At 45.3% G+C, this 18,217-nt stretch overlaps 1 protein-coding gene across 1 annotated transcript in view; it reads left to right on the top strand.

Moving 5' to 3' along the window:
- The window catches only part of ENPP6 (ectonucleotide pyrophosphatase/phosphodiesterase 6), a 31,060-nt gene extending 20,525 nt beyond the window's left edge, over positions 1 to 10,535 (top strand). The window contains exons 4-8 of the mRNA XM_075709609.1: positions 1,807 to 1,948; positions 2,979 to 3,158; positions 5,493 to 5,630; positions 9,466 to 9,589; positions 10,312 to 10,535. Coding sequence (XP_075565724.1) covers positions 1,807 to 1,948; positions 2,979 to 3,158; positions 5,493 to 5,630; positions 9,466 to 9,589; positions 10,312 to 10,535 — 808 coding nt within the window. The remainder of the gene's footprint in view (positions 1 to 1,806; positions 1,949 to 2,978; positions 3,159 to 5,492; positions 5,631 to 9,465; positions 9,590 to 10,311) is intronic.
- Positions 10,536 to 18,217: the final 7,682 nt, after the last annotated feature.

The raw sequence follows: 18,217 nt of genomic DNA, 5'->3' as shown, positions 1-18,217 counted from the left end.
GTAATCTACCTACCTTCCTGGACAGCTGTCATGAAGTTTGCACAGTACTTGCAAAGTGTGTTGATAAAATATAAAACCCTTTTTGGTATTGGCATCAATGCCATCCAGCTTTCTTCAGCAAGCTTTCCTTAGCCATTTCTTTTGAAAGTTACTGGTGATGGGAGAAGACAGGACTAACACACAGTTAGAAAGACAGATTACTTCTCCTGTGCAAGCCATGATCAGAGATGCCTAGTTTTCTTAGGAAAACAGGCAAAAAATGGACACTATGTCAAACTCAATCTTAAAAGCTCTGGATGTGCTGTACCCAATCCTGCAAACTCCTAAGCATGCTGCATAACTGGACCTTGTCCCATTGAAGTCATGTGCAAAGTTGAACGTTCATCCTTACAGCACTGAGCCCTCACTGAGAAATCTCACCACAGCCTAAATAAGACCACTTGTTTTATGCAATAAATCTCTTTCTTAGCTTCTATCTTGATCAAAATGATCATTTAGTTACAGGTGAGAAGACACAAAGCAGTCTAAGTAGCTATTTAATACAGGCACTGCAGCAGAAGAAAGCTGTTTCAATAGGTTCAGTGAGTGTGTATGCAATACAGAAATTACAGGGTTAAATTTCAGAAATTAATTTATGCCTAATACAGACGGAAAGTAATGCTTAAAATGAAATGGTGGGGAGGGAAGGGCTGCTTCATTTGAATGATTTTAAAATCATCAAGAGTAAGAACACTGTTCTGCAGGGCCAGCAGTGGAGAAATTCCCACCACAGCAGAGACCTTCAGCTTCCTACAGGACTGCTCCTCTGAGGCCTTCAGCAAACTTACAAATGCAAATGACAGACCCTAATTCATTCATTCAGTCCCTCACCTCTGATTTTTTCTCTTCTGCCTCATTACACCAGACTACTTGGGTGCCTTTAATCGGAGAAGCTGGACCTGTCAGGACATCACACAAAGTCTTTTTGTAGGGATCTTGATCTGGATGAGGGCATGTATTATGGATGGCACACCCTGTCATATATTAAGTACAGTAGAAGAAGACTGGGTTTGAACTTCATGAGCATAGATTTGCAATTTTATCCACACAGCTGCTCTCAGGGAGCTTTACAATGAGCCGTAAAGTGGTCATGAAAAAGTAATTAAGCACTGTCATTTGCGCAATCCCCACTAATTAGGCTGAGGGCATTTAGTGCAGAAACATGTGATAAGCTAAACATGTGCAACTCTGAGATTACCTTAGTTTACCTAAGATTACCTTACCTTACCTATGGTCATATTCCTAAATAAAAACCCCATCTAACATCTCACCCCAATTCATACCACTTGGGATCTTGCAAGGCCATGGAAGACCCCGTCCTGAGTTGACCTCAGTGGTTTGGAAGACCTCACACAGGAGAAAGCCAGAAGTGCCAAACTTTAATTAAAGCACATTTGACTGGTAATTCCCACAGTCCTTTTAATAAGGACATTCAGCACAGAAATTAGTATTTCTTCTGGGTCTGTCTTTGTCATTAAAGGAAAAGCCGCCTTCCTAATTTGAAGAGGTAGTAGAGGGCTGCCAGGCCAGCCTGTGCTTGCACATGGCAGTCTCTACCTGGCACCTCCGATGGGAGTCTCAAGAAACTTGGGAGACTCTAGGTGTGAATAACAAGCCCAACCATGCAACAGTGGGTAGGAAAGCGCAGGCTGGAAGCAGAAAATGGGGTTTTGTGGTTCTACATGCCCGTGAGGACAATAACGCCGGCAACCAGGAGGTCTCCCTGTGTGTCAGCCTCTCACTCCTTCCCCTCCCTTCCACCTCCAGCAATGGCAGCGCTGAGATGGCTGCGGTGTACTATGAGCGCATCGATGTAGAAGGCCACCACTACGGCCCTTCATCCCAGCAGCGGAAGAATGCTTTGAAGGAGGTGGACAAAGCCTTGAGCAACATGATTACGCTCATCAAGGTGAGTGGCGTCTGAAAACCCAGCTCCTGGGTGCATTTGGAAAAGGCTTTTAAAACTGCTCCTTGTGGCACCGCAGAGAGCCTACTTAATGCCTGCTAATTAGATGCATTGGCTGTAAACTTTTATTTCCTGAGAAACAGAGGCTACCGAGATCATGTGAAAGTCAAGGCACTGTTCCCCTGATTTTTATTTTCATCAATGGTGTTATAATCCTCCTAGTGGATTATTATACCGATAGCCCTGGGAAGCCATAAACCAATATACATGTTGCTTGGTTTATAACTTGTGTTGCTGGCTGGGCTTTACGGTAGGTGAACAAATCAAAACCTCTTGCTTCCTAAGGTTTGTGGAATCAGACAATTAACTTTTGTGGTGGTTTTTATGGCACCATTCAGAACTTTGTACTTTAAACTTCATTTTAAAAAACTTTATCTAAATGATTTTGCAGTGAGAAAAGGAGGATACCAAGCTTTTGGGTAAGTGTCAATTCTGTGAATATTTCTGACAATGATAAATGCACATTGGAGTTTTTTATATGCTTCAGTGAGGAGAGGAATATGTATTTCCAATTTCATTACATTATAAAAGCTCTAATGCTAAGTGCTTGTGTTTGGAGGGGAAGAGAGAAACGCCCCTGCCACAGGTGGTACCATGACACAGTTGCTCTTCCCCAGCTGTTTTGGCCTACAGATGAAGAACAGTTGGATAAAATCCTGTCTAAGACCAACTGGGACAACTGGTTTGTGGGACTGGGATGTAGCATCTGGTTATTTAGCAGGGGGGTGGATTTATTTTGGAAAATCTCTCTTCGGCACTAGCCTCTCAGACTCTTCCAGGGCAGCAAGTGAGAGTGGTTGTCCCCCATTACGGGTGGTGGCAAAGCACATCGCAGGGCGTTTGCGGCCACGCTCCTTCTGGCCAACTTCCACTAAATCAGCGGAGGTCAAATGGGGATTAAAATTTTCCAGTGGGCACAGACAGTGTGAAGCTCTTGCCCATCCGTAATGGCTGTCATGCACTCGCTTCACAGAGCAAGGGCCTTCAGCATGACCTCAACGTCCTCCTCTTCTCTGATCACGGGATGACAGACATCTCTTGGGCGGACAAAGTGATTGAGCTGAAAAACTATATCAATATGAGTGATACCATACAAATGAAGGACCGAGGTCCTGTTGTGAGCCTCTGGCCAGCTCCAGAGAAGCACACAGAGGTAAGTACAGCTTATTTGTATTTATTTAGTTTTGTGTTTCCATGTGTTTTATGACAATCGTGTCTTTTATTTGCTCATAACATCCAAGTCCCACTCTCAGAGATGTGTGTAAAAATCGACCTGAGGCTCTCACCAGAAGTCAGACTTGGATCCTGTGACACTGTGGGGATGCTGGTTTCTGAAGTAAAGTCACACCAGGCAAATTAAAAAGCATGACATTTCACCATTATTTGGCACAGATACGTGCTTTCAAACACCACCACTATGTGTTTCTGACAATTAGCTAAAAGATTTTTAGCTCAAAATCCATCTTTAGGATTTTTTTTTTCTTGATTTATTGACTAGCTGGGATATTCAAATTACTTGGAGCAGGTCAGGCATTCATATTCCAGTAAACTCCCATAGAGTTTGAGGAATTAACTCCATTAGACCAGAATTATAAAAATATTATGTTTTTTTACAATATTCTCCTTTGAAGAATTTTGATGAGTAAGTGTGTTGGATTGAATCAACCATAAAAGCCCAAGGCTAGAACTACAGCATTTTGAGGGACAAATTAAAACACTGCAGAAAAAAATTTGGAAACCACTTGAAAAGAATGAAAATGCAGCATCTGTAACTAATAGACTAGTACATTATAGTTTAACCAGAGACCAATGCTTGAGAAGTCATTATTGCTGTCCTCAGAATATAGATGAGTGGATGCACAAAATGGGAAGTCCATGCTCCAGGTGAATAGTTTTGTTTCCTATATTGTATTTTAGCCAGTTCCAGTATATTGTAGCTTATGCAATTTTTTTTAAGAGAATATTTGCTAATATTTGCACCCAAACATGCTCTCCAGGAATAGTATAGCTGTGATATTATGAACATTTCAAATTAGTGCCAGAATTCAAAGTTATCTTAGAGGCATGCATAAGCAATTCACTCAGAGTTTCTGTAGGGGATCACAGCGTTTATAAATGCTCTCCTCGGCCTTAACTCAGAGATCCCTATTTTTGTAGCCCAGACCTTCAAACAAGATCAAGTGTAAATTTTGACTTCACGCAGACATGGGGTTTCATCTGACAAAGCTCTTAAGCACATGCTTCTCTCTCATTAAACAGCCTAATATCCCCAAGGAGAATAAAGTACAATGACTTGCACCATGGTTTTGTTTTCTTCCTTCATTTCTTTTTAGGACTTCTTACTGGAGTGCTGCTTTTTAAAATGAAATAAGGTTGATTTTCTGTTTCCCAGTAGCCAGACTCCTCTATTCTCAATTCACTTCAAAGAGCCATGTTCAGGAATTAGGTCATATCGTAACATAGTGGTTATCACCTTTAAGAGTTATCCCATTCTGAAGCACCAGAAGTACTGGAGAAACACCAGGACCACCCTCTAGTCCAGGTCATGGTGGGAGGGTCTGGCTGAGTTGCGTCATCACAACCTGGTGCCATCCTTATGGCGACGGCATATCAATGCAAATCTCTTGCACACATATACACACAAGGGGGACTTAACTAAAAGGCTGGTGAAGGACCTTTCTTTCTGTACAGAACTGAGCTGTTTATTCCTGAAGGTTATTTATATTCAAGCAAAAGAGTGATATACACTCTGGGGACTCCAATAACTGCCTTCTTTATGGCATATGAACATCTTCCTTAGGTATTTAAAATATTTTTCTGAATAATTTGGCATTTAACCACATTTGTGTGATTATATTCTAGACAGTATGGTTAATATTAATAAGCCAGTTGTACAGCATTGTGCTATAGGTGTTGGCATTGCCTGAGTAATCTCACAGCACCCTTATGAAGCAGATAACTAAGCACCATCAATCCCTTTGATAGGGGTTGGCTGCTTAAGTGTAAGAAACTCAGGTGAGGTGACATTAATTTTTCACTCGAGCACAAAGAGGAAATGAGTGGCACAGGCCAAAGACAATATCCCTTTTCTGCATCTGTACCCCGTCCACATGGTGCCTTTGAGCATCTTTCACCACTTAGCTTACTATGTCCTGTGATGGTTCGGTTTCTGCTCGTCTATCTCTGTAGGTTGATATACTAACATGCATACATTTGTGAGTGCATGTATTATAAATACATATATAAAATACATGAATTTGTGCCTTCCTGTGTGTTTATGACCCAAGTTTTTGGAACCTCCTAAACCACATAAGCAGGTTTTGCACAGCTGTCATCTTTGGACTGGCAAAGTCCCAGCTTGAACATGCTGATGATTAGCCCTTAAAGGGGATTAGCCATTTTACAAATTCAGGTGTTTCCATGTACCCTTAAGTGCATATATGCTCTTTACAGGTATATTGTGTCCTAACGTTTGTTTTCTTTGCAGATATATCAAAAATTGAAAGCTGTGGAACACATGAACGTTTATAACAAACAGGATATTCCAGACAGGTTTTTCTACAAAAAAGGAAAATTTGTGTCTCCTCTAACTCTCGTGGCCGAGAAAGGATGGTTCATAGTAGAGGTAAAGTATAGAAGCAAAATACTTAGACATGACTGTGAAAAGGTGCAACATATGAAAACAATAAGAAAAATACACAATTCTATGCTGGGCATTGAGTTAAAGTGTTACACCATTTACTTGGGCTGACTACAAAACTAATGTCAAATACTGCTGTGTTCTTAAAAGAGCCTGAGGGCATGGCAGCTATGCTGAAGTTAGACAAAGTTAAATAGTCAGGACGGTTCTTTTTTCTGCATCATCATAAAGCAGGAGGAGTTTTTGTATTTCCCATTCCAGTTCTGTGGCTTTACTCCTCTTCCCCCAGCCCATCTACCTTCATCTCAGACACAAAAAAAGTGTTTCCATTTCAAGACCTTTCTATCCCTCCATTCAGCAGTACTTTGTGGCCACTTTTCCCTCTGCCTGGCTTCCTACCCACCAGACTCTGTCCTAAAAATGTCCCATTTCTCCCAAGTCTTCCAGGCTCAAAAGGGTCAGACTGGGGTTTTACTCCTCAGAGATACCCAGTGCACACACTGAAATCTGAGAAGCTTGTTAAGCAGAGAATTGATTAGACTTGCACATGAAGACATTTTGTTACATAAGTTGTTGTTGTTATTATTTTGTACTGGTATCACTACTGAGCATCTCCACATTACAGATATTAACCGCACCTCACCACAGCTCAGAGGGTGAGGCAACTTACATATATATCTTCTAAGTGGGTAAACTGAGGAGCAGTACTAAGTGATTTGCCCAAGGCTGTACATTAAGTCAGTAACTTGGCAGCAGAACAAAGGAGTCCTGGGTTTTTCCAGTGTCCCAGCATAGTCATTGCCCATCATTGCCTTGCAGATTATTGTAACTCAGTTGAGTGTCTTCTTTAATGACCCTCAGAGCTGCTGCTCACCAGGCTTTGCTCAAGACGGTCCATGCCACCACTTTTCTCACTAGCCAGCCTGACCTTAGGATAATAATTTCTACAGCTGAATAAAAATACACCTCTAAAAAAACCCGATTGCTTTTGAGTAAGGATGGGTGAGCACCACATTCCTGGTTTAAAAAAAAAAAAAAAAAAAAAAAAGCCAGAGTTAAGATTCAGATGCGTAAAGTAGGAATCTGAAACATTTTTGCCAAAATTATTTTAAAAAATTAAAACTAAACTCTATTGTACAGAAGTTCAACATGGAACATTTTTACATATTCTGTAAAAAAAAAGAAAATGCACTTTAAAAAAATAGTTGAAACTCTGACAAACCTTAATAACAGTGCAGCAAACACTGCTGCTGTGGTAATTATTTCTGTCTTTCTGCCCATTTCTTCCCATTGTTTCTGATTTTCAAGAATGTCCTCTCATTAATGTTGTCAGATTTTCCTTCTCCTCGGTACATTTTCATTATCTGTGAATGGGATGTGAAAATGAACGTTTCCTGTCATATTTTTAAAGCAATAATTGAGCCTTCTATTATACTTCCTGCCCGAACCACTGAAGAGAGGATGTTCAGCTCTTCCCTATCATGCTCATGGGGTGTTTTAACTCTCTGTCAGCTGGTGGATAGCTATAAGCTGTTTGAAAAAGGGGGTTTTTTGGGGGCTGGGTTTTTTTTTTTTTTTTTTTTTAGAGACAAAGGGGATGTATCCAGAAAGTTGGGTTTTTGCCCAGCAAGGAGCATGGGAACAAAAGCCCATCCACATTTTGCTTAAAGCAGGATGAGGAGGGATTTCAGGCACCTCTGGCTGTATTGAAGCTGGTCTGCTAATATTATCTTGTTCCCTCCACATGAACGAGTGGTCCCCGTCCTTTGAGCAGAACTTCCCCCAGCTGCTCTCCTTGCATGCAACAACAGTGTTAGCCCTCAGGGCAGCATGCTCACCCTATACCCATCCCAGTGTATTTTCCCAAGCTTTAGGGAACAATTGTTGTACACCTTCTAAACATGCCCATGCAGGGAAAAGTCCATTGTCAGCAGTCCCAGACATGCCTGCTTCATTTTTTTGAGGAGCAGCGCTAGCCCAGGCTTAGGCTGAGCATGAAAAATGAATGTCTCTGTTGAGTCTTCTGTCCCATTTGGGCTTGCTGAGGCAGGCACGTCGGGGTGCCCTGGCCCCAGAGAAGCCCCAGGGCTTTGTGGAGTTTGCTGTAAGGCAGAGCCTGATGCTTCAGAAGAGCAGCACTGAGATGCTTGCACAGCCCTTTCCCTCAAGCTACTGCAGTTAACGGCTCCATTTCACGAGCTCTCACTTCAGCTGCAGTTATGAAAGAAAGTAAGTAGTATGTTTTTTAAGCCAACTAGCAGCAAAAATAATGGAAATGTCTGTGCCTTTGACTGCACATCTAGCTGTGAGTAGGTATATCCCAGTGTCTGGGTGGGTGATGAAAGGCACACTATCTCTCTCCTGCATTGGACATTCCTGGGGAAGCAGCTGAGTCTGCGACATTTGACAGGACTCTGGAGGGGTGTAGCTTTGGCAATGTCATGATATTGCCAAAGAAACACCGCAAATTAGATGTGACTTGGCTTGTCAGGAGCTGATGCTAACAAACGCTGTACAGGTTGCCTAATGGTGAGCAGCCCAGTGACAATTAGTCCCCGGGAATTGCAGTAAGCAGAGCCACAGCGTAAGGAGGTGCTATGGTAGGAAAAGGGGAAAGAGTCTATTTTCTCCTTGGCTTGCTCTGAGAGCTGTCAGTGAAATAGATGGGGACAAGGAAAGAGATTTAATTTGTCAGCTAAAATTGTTTAATTATCTGGTACATCTGCTGACTATTACATGTGAAGAAACATAAGGTATACTCTGGGGGTTCTTCTGGAAAGCAGTGGGAAGAGCCACACCTCGTAGCCATAATCATTGCCATCCTCAGTGCTCCTGTGCCCAGTCAATTTTCTTCTTGGGCAGAGGAGGAGAACAAAAATCAGACAAAATAAATGTTTGTTAAAGGAAAAGGAGCCTTGGTCAATCTGCATCACCATCAGCAGGGGTTGCAGCACCACTTGCCCAGGGTGGGAATGTGGGAGACTCTGTTGGGGCATCTTCTGTGCTCCTGTGATGGAATGTGAAGCCCAGACCTGGCCGCTCTAGGGAACCGTAGCTCCTCTGCAACCATTGGATGAATTAATGCCAGGGGTCTAACAAACTGTCAGCTGATGTTCTTCATCTAAGTGAAATTCCTGCCATAGTTTTGGGGATATCTGGAGTGTCACATCTGCTGCCATCCCTAGCGAGCATGGGACAAGAGAAACTCACGGAGAAGGTTGGTCCAGCATTTTGAGCAGCCCCTAGGGACCACTGCTCCCAAGTCAGCCAGGATATGGCACTATTGAAGGTAGTCTGGTAAGAGCTGTTAATATGGAGCAGGAGAAAGTAAAGAAGGAATTTAAAAGTATGACGTAAGTGCAATACGGGCAAGGAAAAACAAGAATTATGATGACAAACTATTAAAGTATGGACACTGAGCGGGGAGAGAAAACTGAGAGTGGTCTATGCCAGGGAAAAGGGGACCGTCTTAGGTCTGAGCCTGCGTTCCCTGGAAGGAACCTCATTGCTTTAATACTAAAACAAGCAGGGAGAAGAAATAATAATAATTAGAAAGGATATAGTAGGGGTGATATTTGTATTGTTTAGGCGAACTAGTCAAACGGAGCAAAAATGGTTCCTCCGCTCAGCTAGGACATGGCTACTCCCTGAGATGGCAAAGCTGCGGGTCACCCCTCCTGAGCAGCTGACGGCACGGCACGGGGGCCTGACGGGGTGGTACAGCGCATGGAGACACAGCACGGCACACCACGGTGCCCCGTGGCACACCCCGCGCAGCCCGGCAGGCGGGCGCTGACCGCGCTCTGCTGTTGTCGCCCAGAGCAGGGACAAGCTGCCCTTCTGGGAGAACGGGACGGGGAGGAAGGAGGCCTGGCAGAATGGCTGGCACGGCTACGACAACGAGCTCATGGACATGAGAGCCTTCTTCCTCGCGTATGGGCCAGGTACAACGCCACCGTCCCTGGTGTCCCGCTCCCCTCGCAGCCCCACGGCCCCTGCCCCAGCATCCCTGCGCTCTTGGCATGTCAGGACCCTGATGTGGCACTCTGCGACGCCCAAAAATTACAAATAGATGGCAGGATTTCCTCACTATGGAAGGATGCTGGGAAGGTTTCTAGCTCTATATCTGCTTTATAGCTGGAGAAACAGGGCAGAGAAACATGCAGGGATTTGGTCAGCCCCTCTCTGACATCCCAGCACAGTAACTCTTTGCCCTATTTTCCAAGACCCACCTAAATTTTTAATTCTCTTTGAAACACATGAATCCTCCTTTTGTCGGTGGATTTGGACTCACTAGCGCAGAGCACTTTCTTTGGGAAGGTTGCAGCATACCTTGCCCACCTATCCGATGGGCAGACGTGAAACCCCCGATTTCTGCTTCATCAGTGGAAAACACTGCAGAGCACCAGGCTGCAGCTGCAGACAGGAGCAAAAGCAAAGCAGAGTGTGCGATACAACTATTTCAGGCTATTAAATCTACCAAGCATACACAGTAAAGTAGCTCCTGTACTTAACAATTTAATTATTTTTCTTTTTTAGTTTTTAGAATAAAATTGGACTAGAAGTAAAAGTAATGAACTAAAACATTTAAAACATTTTTGCTGAGCTATGTTGCCCCACAGCCCGCCGTACGATGCCAACTCCTCTCTGCCCATTTTCCCTGCAGATTTCCGATCCAACTTCCGAGCGCCTCCCATCAGATCCGTGGATATTTACAACATCATGTGTAAGCTGGCAGGAATACAGCCGCTGCCCAACAATGGCTCCTGGTCCAGGGTGGAGTGCATGCTCCGAAACACGGCCCCCTTGGCACCACTCCCGCCGTGCAGCAGCTGCGCCCTTGCGCTAGCTCTGCTCTCCCTGTTCGCCGGGCGGATCTCCTTCCTGTGATCCCTGAACAATGTCGGTCAGTGTCACCAGCAACTCCATCCTTCCTTTTTTTTTTTTTTTTTTTTTTTTTTAAGTTCTTCATTTGAATAATAACTTCATTAATAGAGTGCTGTCCCCCACTCCTCCATCATGCTCCACCAGGCGCCAATCTGACCTATCCTGCTTTTACAGTGGTTATAACATAAAGCCAGGTTTTGTGCTGCTCCAAACAGAGCCAGAAAAGTCGGGGTTACTACTCCAGATTTACAGCACTGCCAATGGGAGCAGAATCCCAGCCACCTATCCGCAGAATTTTCTGGTGGGTGCACATGGATCTTGCCAAGCATCAGACGCACCTTACCCCAGCATCTTTAACTGAGAGGCTCACCCTGGCTCCGGGTACTGAGAAGCTCGGGGCAGAGATAGACTCCTGTGCATTTAACTGGGTTTTTTCTGATTCACTCCTCCATCTCCAGCTCCATCACCAGCAGAGCCCCACCTTCTCCTTACAGGGCTGGCCAAGCCCTGTCTATGCTGGCCCGCTCTTTAAAGAGCCAAGCGCTCTGCTGAGTGATCATAATGCCGAGAGAGGTGGATCGGCAGGAGAGCAGTGAGAGCATCCTACTTCTCTCAGCCTTTCCTTCTCCATTTTCCCCAGAGTGAGCCCTGGCCCTGCACACCTCCAGGGCCAGGCTTTCCTCACAGACCGCAGTGGGGTGGGGAGGGGCTGGGAAAGGGGAGAGTGATAGAAATCCTCCACTTCAAAGCCAGGAGGAAATTGAAACGGCATCTGGACACACAGGGGTCAGGAGAAAGTAGGATGAGGAAGCCTGGCATTTAACAGCCTCTCTGCTTTTCCTGGTGGAGATAATATCATCGGCTCAGGTTTGCGGGTTTTGTACCCAATTGCATTTCTGAGGGTTTTTCAACACTTACTGCTTTTCTCCCAGCTCTTGCTCTCTACACCTCTGCCCAGTGAGCCGTACATGCCCCTCTATTCTGCAGCAGGGGGAGAGAGGTCTACACCGATGGATCTCCTACCCTCTCAGTTAATCCTAGTTATTATTTCCGCCACAGGCTATGACAAAGTTGTTAACAGCTAAGTTAAATAGCAGGAGAGGATGGAACTGTTGTCAGAGGTAATGCCTCTGAAGATTAAGTCAAATGGATGATGTAATCCTGAAAACACCAACATGGCACATATATTAAATCCCTGAAAAAACTGATTTTGCCCCTACTCACTCACTCCAGCACAGCCATGGATCCACCTTGGGGCGATGTTCAACACAGGGCTGGCGGCAAAGCCACCACCATGGTCTGTTAGCTCAGAAGATTAATTTCACTTAATTGTTAAATGGTCTAGTTGTCACAGTGTTACACACTGAGATGGATGGATGGATGCCGTGGTGGGTCATTAGAGAGGTGTTCTTTTTACATCATTAAATTTCTACTGTGAAATAAGCTCATCTAAAACAGGGCTGTAAGGGTCTGATCCTGCAAAGCGCCCTTTCCTCTTCGGGAGGCTGTGGCCTTTGGCAATGCCTTTGGGAGTGCTCAGCGCTTTTTCTGATATACCTCTGAACCAGGAGCTTTCCATGACAAACTGCCTTTGGAAGGATTTAGGTCCCTCCCCATGCAAAATAAAACCTCTAGGACTTATTATTCCTGTGGATCCGGAGTCGAGCACCACCTGGGTATGTGTGGTACAGTGAGTTTAAGGGTGAATGATTACACTGTGGGAAAAAAAAAACCCCACACCAAATTAAACTTGACAAAAGACTTCTGTAATAGCTGTAAAGATTTATGTAATGTGTTTTTAAAGCTCAAGTGAACCATCAAATCAATTGGGGAAAAAAAGGGAGAAAATCAGTCTTTGTTATTAGACTGTTGAGTATAAAAGGCAATTTAGTGCTTTCGAAGCATTTGCAAGTAGCTGTAAAACAAGCACCTATTGTTCAGGGTTCCCTGTTGCTCTTCAATGGACCAGGCTCAATGAATTCACTGCAGTACATTTCTAAAGTGAAAAAATTATCAGTATTCAAGATAACCAAATGACTAAATTACCAAGTTTTGTTTGAAAATCAACAGGATAGATAACAGTCAATACCTGCTAATCCCTCCACAGCCTGCCGTTTTAACTCTTACACTGAACAGAACCCAAGGTCCTCTTACAGAAGAAAAGATCCTAAAAGTATAATGCTATATTCAGATTCTCAATCATACAAGCAGAGTCTGGAAATAACAAATCAGGTCCATTGAGTTGTTCCAGGGATGGGCCATGACACACGAAACCAACGCTGATCCCTGGGAGCACTTTGTGTAACTCATTTTTGTCAGTGTCCACATGCAAATACTGCAGAGTAAATCTTCTAATTGCAGTAGGATTTGTTTGTCCTTAATGCAAGCATTGTGTGCATGGCAATACACCTCAAAAGATACTTGATCTGTAAAAGGGAAATTTGATGGTAAACCTACAAGAAGCTCATTAGCTTCAGAACTACAGCTGATTATTTTATTCAGAAGTGCATCTTTCTTCCTCAGAAATGTTGTACTTCTGAATCAGTTCATATTCTCATTCAAAAATCAAGTGTCTTGACTCTCGCCTGTTTTTCTGTATACTATGCAATGGAGGTGGGTGTATTTTAAAACTTATTTCTGAATGATGTTTTTATACAATGACTGATTGTGAATGAGTGAATAATTCTAAGAATGGTGTTAGAAAAAAAAATATGCATCTTTTTTGTACATACTGTAAGATTTTGGAAAAAAAAAAAAAACAAAAAAACCAAAACAAAAAAACCCAAACCACCCCTGTAACGCCTTGCCTTTTTTGTTTGATTGCTGCATCAAAGTGTGATAAACAGTGTTTGAAGCTTGTGCTGATTAATCATCAGAAAGATTAATGATAACATTGTTTAGAAATGGCAAAGTTGTCAGCATGCAAATTAGGGACATTAAATAGGTGACACGAGATACTGTAGCTTGTATATGCAGTCCTTTTTTCCAGCTGTATTTCAATATTTAACCTTTTGGACATCCATCCACAGACATGTAATTCACACTAGCAAATGGACACAACAAACCATTTTGCTCTCCTGAGAAGCGAGCCTTGGATGCTCTCTGCAGACCCACTTCTCCAAGCCCACCTTGTTACCATCACATCAGGGGCATCGTCACTGGTACCAGGGTTCAGCTGGTTTGGGCTTTCCGGATCCCTCACTGTACACCCTGCTTCCCAGCACGGGGCAGTGCAGATGGCAACGAGACCTCGAAAACCAACACTGAGGGCCTCAAGGACAAGGGGCCCTACTCCCACTTTAAGGTCCACAAACCAACAACAATGTTCACAGAATCATAGAATCATTTAGGTTGGAAAAGACCTTTAAGATTATCCAGTCCAACCATTAGCCTAACACTACCAAGTCCACCAGTAAAACAATTAAGGGTAGAGTAATAATTAATTTCATATTTCCTGACTTGGTGGCTGGATTATTTTTTGATGAAAGTAAAACTAGGAATCACTAAGGTTGGAAAGGCCCTCTAAGATCATCAGTCCAACTGTCAACCCATGGAACATGATTTAATAGAAATAAGTCTCCAGAGCTACTCGGTGGAATTTATCTTGTTTTCCTTGCATTAACCGACCACAGGGGCAGGGAGGGGATGATGGAAGAGAAGCCAAGTCTGGGAAAGCAGCGCAGGTATACCAATGAGCCCTTTAATTCACAGCAGGAATACCTTTGAACTGGGAACACTGCCAAGGTCTGCCCGGAGATGCTCCCCCTGTGTCCCATGGACGTGGGTCCCGTGAAAAGGAGGGTGCTGAGGGCCTGCCTGCGTGGGGACAGTGTGGGAGTCAGCCTCGGTCAGCTCCGCACAGCGGTGCCAAAAATGGCACTTTCCCACCTAAATAAGCTGCGCCTTTTTTACCAGTGAGCTTGGGAGCCGTGGGAATGGTACAACTGGCCGGGTTGAGGGCCAGATGAGCCCTCCAGCATCCCTCAGGATGCAGCCCACGTTGTCACCTTCCCATCCGTCCAGATGCTGGCCAGAGCCCCCCACAAGTACCAGGACTTCATCAACTAAGGGGTGAATTCAGAGATTTTTGTGGTTCTGGCCACCTTTCTTGTCTCCTAACTGCTCAGTACAAGTGAAAACATCCATCAGACGTCAAACTCTACACCTCAGGGGGAGGTGCAGACCAGATGAGTTCTGGGCACTGTGAAGCGAAAAGCATTAGAAAAGCTCCATGTAACATTCCCCCCCCACACACCTTTTCCCTGTAAGGCTGCGGCAAGAGGGCAAGCCGCTGCAAATTGAATGGGAATTTTTAAAGAAAACATGGCCTAATGAAGGGAAAAGTTTGAAACCTTCCATTTTAGCATAATGAGTCTTTAATAGCTGTTTTGAAAGACAACTTTCACCTACATGGAAAAACGTTTTTGGTGTAGGTACTGAAACACAGTTATGTTAAAGGAAGGTTACTGCGGAGCGCTCAAAAATAAGAACATTTCAGAATTACAGTTGACTGGACACCGTAATTCTCAAGCTTCGTACAGATGTTTATAGCTGTATAGACTATTCTGATAAAATCCGAATTATATGGAAGTCCCTACGGGCTTGCAAACTGGTATAACGTTATCCCAAATCTGGCAACTCGGTATCGGTGACACAGTTTCCCCTCTACCGGCCCAACTTCACCAGAAAACCACCGCGAGCAGCCAGCAGACCTGCCCTGATCTCCCCCTAACCCTGCCTGGCGTCTGGTTGATGGCCACCGTGATGGAGGACGTGGACCAGCAGCAGCAGCAGCAGCAGTGAAATACCGGGATTTTCTCTGTCGTGGGCGGGCTGAGGCAGCTCGGCCCTCGCGGGGGGAAAGGCCCCTGCGGGACCGGGGAGTGGAGATCTCCCCACGCGCTGCTTCTACGGCCCTGTCTGCCCCTTTTTTTCGGTGGTCGACGGCCAGCAAGGCGGTGGCTGCGAAGGGTGCAGCCTCCGAAATCGCGGGTGGGTTTGGCGGGGCAGGAGCGCGGCTTTCGGGGGGGCGGGGCGGGGCTCCCGCCCACGGCCCCGCCCACGGCCCGACAGCGCCCCCTGCCGGCCGCCCGGCGGAGTCTGGGGGCGCCCCGCGACCGCCCGCTGCCTCCTAGCAGAGAGCAGGAGGAAAACGCGGCCTTCCTGCAAAAAAATTTGGGTGATTAGGGGGTGGAAGAAATCAGTAAGTTTTAGACAGGAGGGTTGTAGTGAGCAAAGTAGGAATTGGGACTTTTCTCTCAGTCTGTGTTGTCTCGTTGCAGTTTTTTCTCTTTCTCCCCTTTAATTCTGTTGCCCTTTACTCTATAGCTGATTCCCCCTCCTGCAACGCCAAGACAGACACACCCCACACACCCCCACCCACTTCACCCCCCAAACCTGCGGCTTCCATGTAGTATCCTGAGTGAGCCTCCTGCCTGCTCCTGCCCTATTTTCCATAGGAGGGTGAGTGGCCTCAGAGAGAGGTGGGTGTTTACATGGCCCTTAATGATCCTTGACAGCAATCAGCTGGATATACTTCCAAATACAGAGGACTTGTGCTGCATCTAGAGCTGCTTTTGTTGTTATTAAAGCCCGATCCCACTAGTGGGAAACAAAATATGTATGCAAAAGAGGGGGGCAGAGAGCGGCAGGGATCGGCGATGCAGGTCCTTGCTCCGTTACTCGCTCTCACTCGCAGCTTTGCTCTAGGTTAAATGTGGCACCTTCCAGTCAGGCAGTCCCAGCAGTGCTGCTCAGGAGGACTCTGAGCCTTCAACAGCTCAGGGGGACTCTGATTAAAGCAATAAAAGGCAGCAAGGAGACAGCAAGGAAGGCTGAGGAGGGTGAGCTGAGGCAGGGGAGAAGTGGTGCCCACCTCCCGTGCCAGCACGGATCAGGGCTCAGCTGAGCTCCGGGGAGCTCCTTTCATTCCTCCCTTGGCCGCAGCAAACAAGGCATTTTAATATCAGGATTGTAGCAGCCTTCAGGAGTGAGGGGCACTGGTGTGTGCACAGGAGCTACCCATGCCCTACACTGAGGGGTCGCAGGCAGCCAGCCCCCAAACATCAGTATCCTCCGCCGGGACTGCGTGGGCATCTCCTGCATGACCAATTTTCTGTGATTGCAGGAGTGGGCTGACGGCTCTTGAGCAGCCTTCTGTTGTTCTCGAGAAATTAATAATACGTTAAAACATTACTCAGCACTTACCTATATCACTTGGTGAATATTAATTAAGCCTCAAAATCAGCTGGAGACACTGGCATTGCTTCCTTGACGGATAGAAAAAGGGAGGCCAAGGTGGCACCGGCCACTCGCACCCAGCTGCCTCCATGGGAGGGCTCCCAGCCACTGCGTTGCATGTAAATGTATCCAACCGAGCCACTTGTGCGTAACAGGCAGTTTTAGCCTTCCTTCCATGGTCCAATGTGCTGCTCATCCGGCAGTGCTAAAATAACCAGTGCATTGGCAATCACTGGTTTGTGCTCCCCTGTTCAGGTTAGTTTTGCCCCTGCAGGCCATGGCCATACAAAATGAGTCAGGAGGGGTCTGCTTCTGATTTCTGAGAGGAGCCTCCCACCCTCTACATGACCTCTGGGCACAAGGAGGCTCTGGCAAATTGAGAATTTTGTTTTTAAAAGTGCTTAATTGCCTGTCCATCCATCCATGCATCCATCCATCCATCCATCCATCCATCTCTAAATCTCTCCCTTGCTACTTCTTCCATGTCTTCGCCATACTGGCAGGACTTTTGGGGGCAAGACTTTGTTTCTGTGTTTGCCAGAGTAGGTAGCACTGTGGTTTTCAGCTTGCAGCTCATTGATTGTTCCCATGGATCCCAGGAGTGGGAGAGGGGTAACCCCGGCTGGCCACATCCCACGCCCCGCACACGTCTTGGCTGAGAAGATGCTGTAAGAGAGAGGGAAAGCACCCCTTGTCCAGCCATGGAGGGCTGCTATGAGCATGGATTTAATAAGCAAATCACTTTGTGCTTAAAAATAATGTTTTCGAGCAGCCTTCCCATAACAGCTGTGAAGGGGGACAAAAAAAATTTAATGTCTTTTAAGGTGGAGTTCAAGCACTTTATGAGCTGGATCATAGGACCTGCTTGCCTACACCACTGTGGGGGCTGGATGGGATGACCTGGAAAGTCCCCTCCTGCCCTAATCTCAAATGTTTCCTTATAAGAACAGTTTTGACAAAGACAAATAACTTCTTTTATTTTCTCTAAACAGAATAAAATGGAGAGAGCCCTGAGGTTTCTCTTTGCATTTCCTATGGCCTCTTCCTGCAAGAACAAATGGGATAAACAAACACAAGTCCCACTGACAAGAAGATATTTAATAGCCATGATGTGGGGAGCTTTCCAGCAAAAGAAAGACCATTTTATGAAGAAATAGCTGAATGCAGCCTGTAAAGGCCCAGCAATTAATCACACATTTGAAGAAATACAACACAGTCATAGAGGCTGAATTTTAAATGCCCGCTGCTCCCCTTTGGACAGTGACAAATTAAGGCCCATACAAAAGCAGGTGTGGCTCTTGAAGAAGCCCTCTGAGGGCAATTAAAAATGGGAAACCAGCTGGTGAGTGCACAAATGTGACAGCGAGAGCAGCTTAAGAAATTAATACAAATGAGGAGGATGGAGGAATTAATGGTGTAGGAGCTGAGGCAAATGAAACAGGACC

The sequence above is a fragment of the Pelecanus crispus genome, chromosome 4, assembly GCF_030463565.1.
Source record: "Pelecanus crispus isolate bPelCri1 chromosome 4, bPelCri1.pri, whole genome shotgun sequence".
Lineage (NCBI taxonomy): Eukaryota > Metazoa > Chordata > Aves > Pelecaniformes > Pelecanidae > Pelecanus > Pelecanus crispus.
The sequence above is the reverse complement of the archived record's forward strand: the minus strand, read 5'-3'. Positions and strand labels throughout refer to the sequence as shown.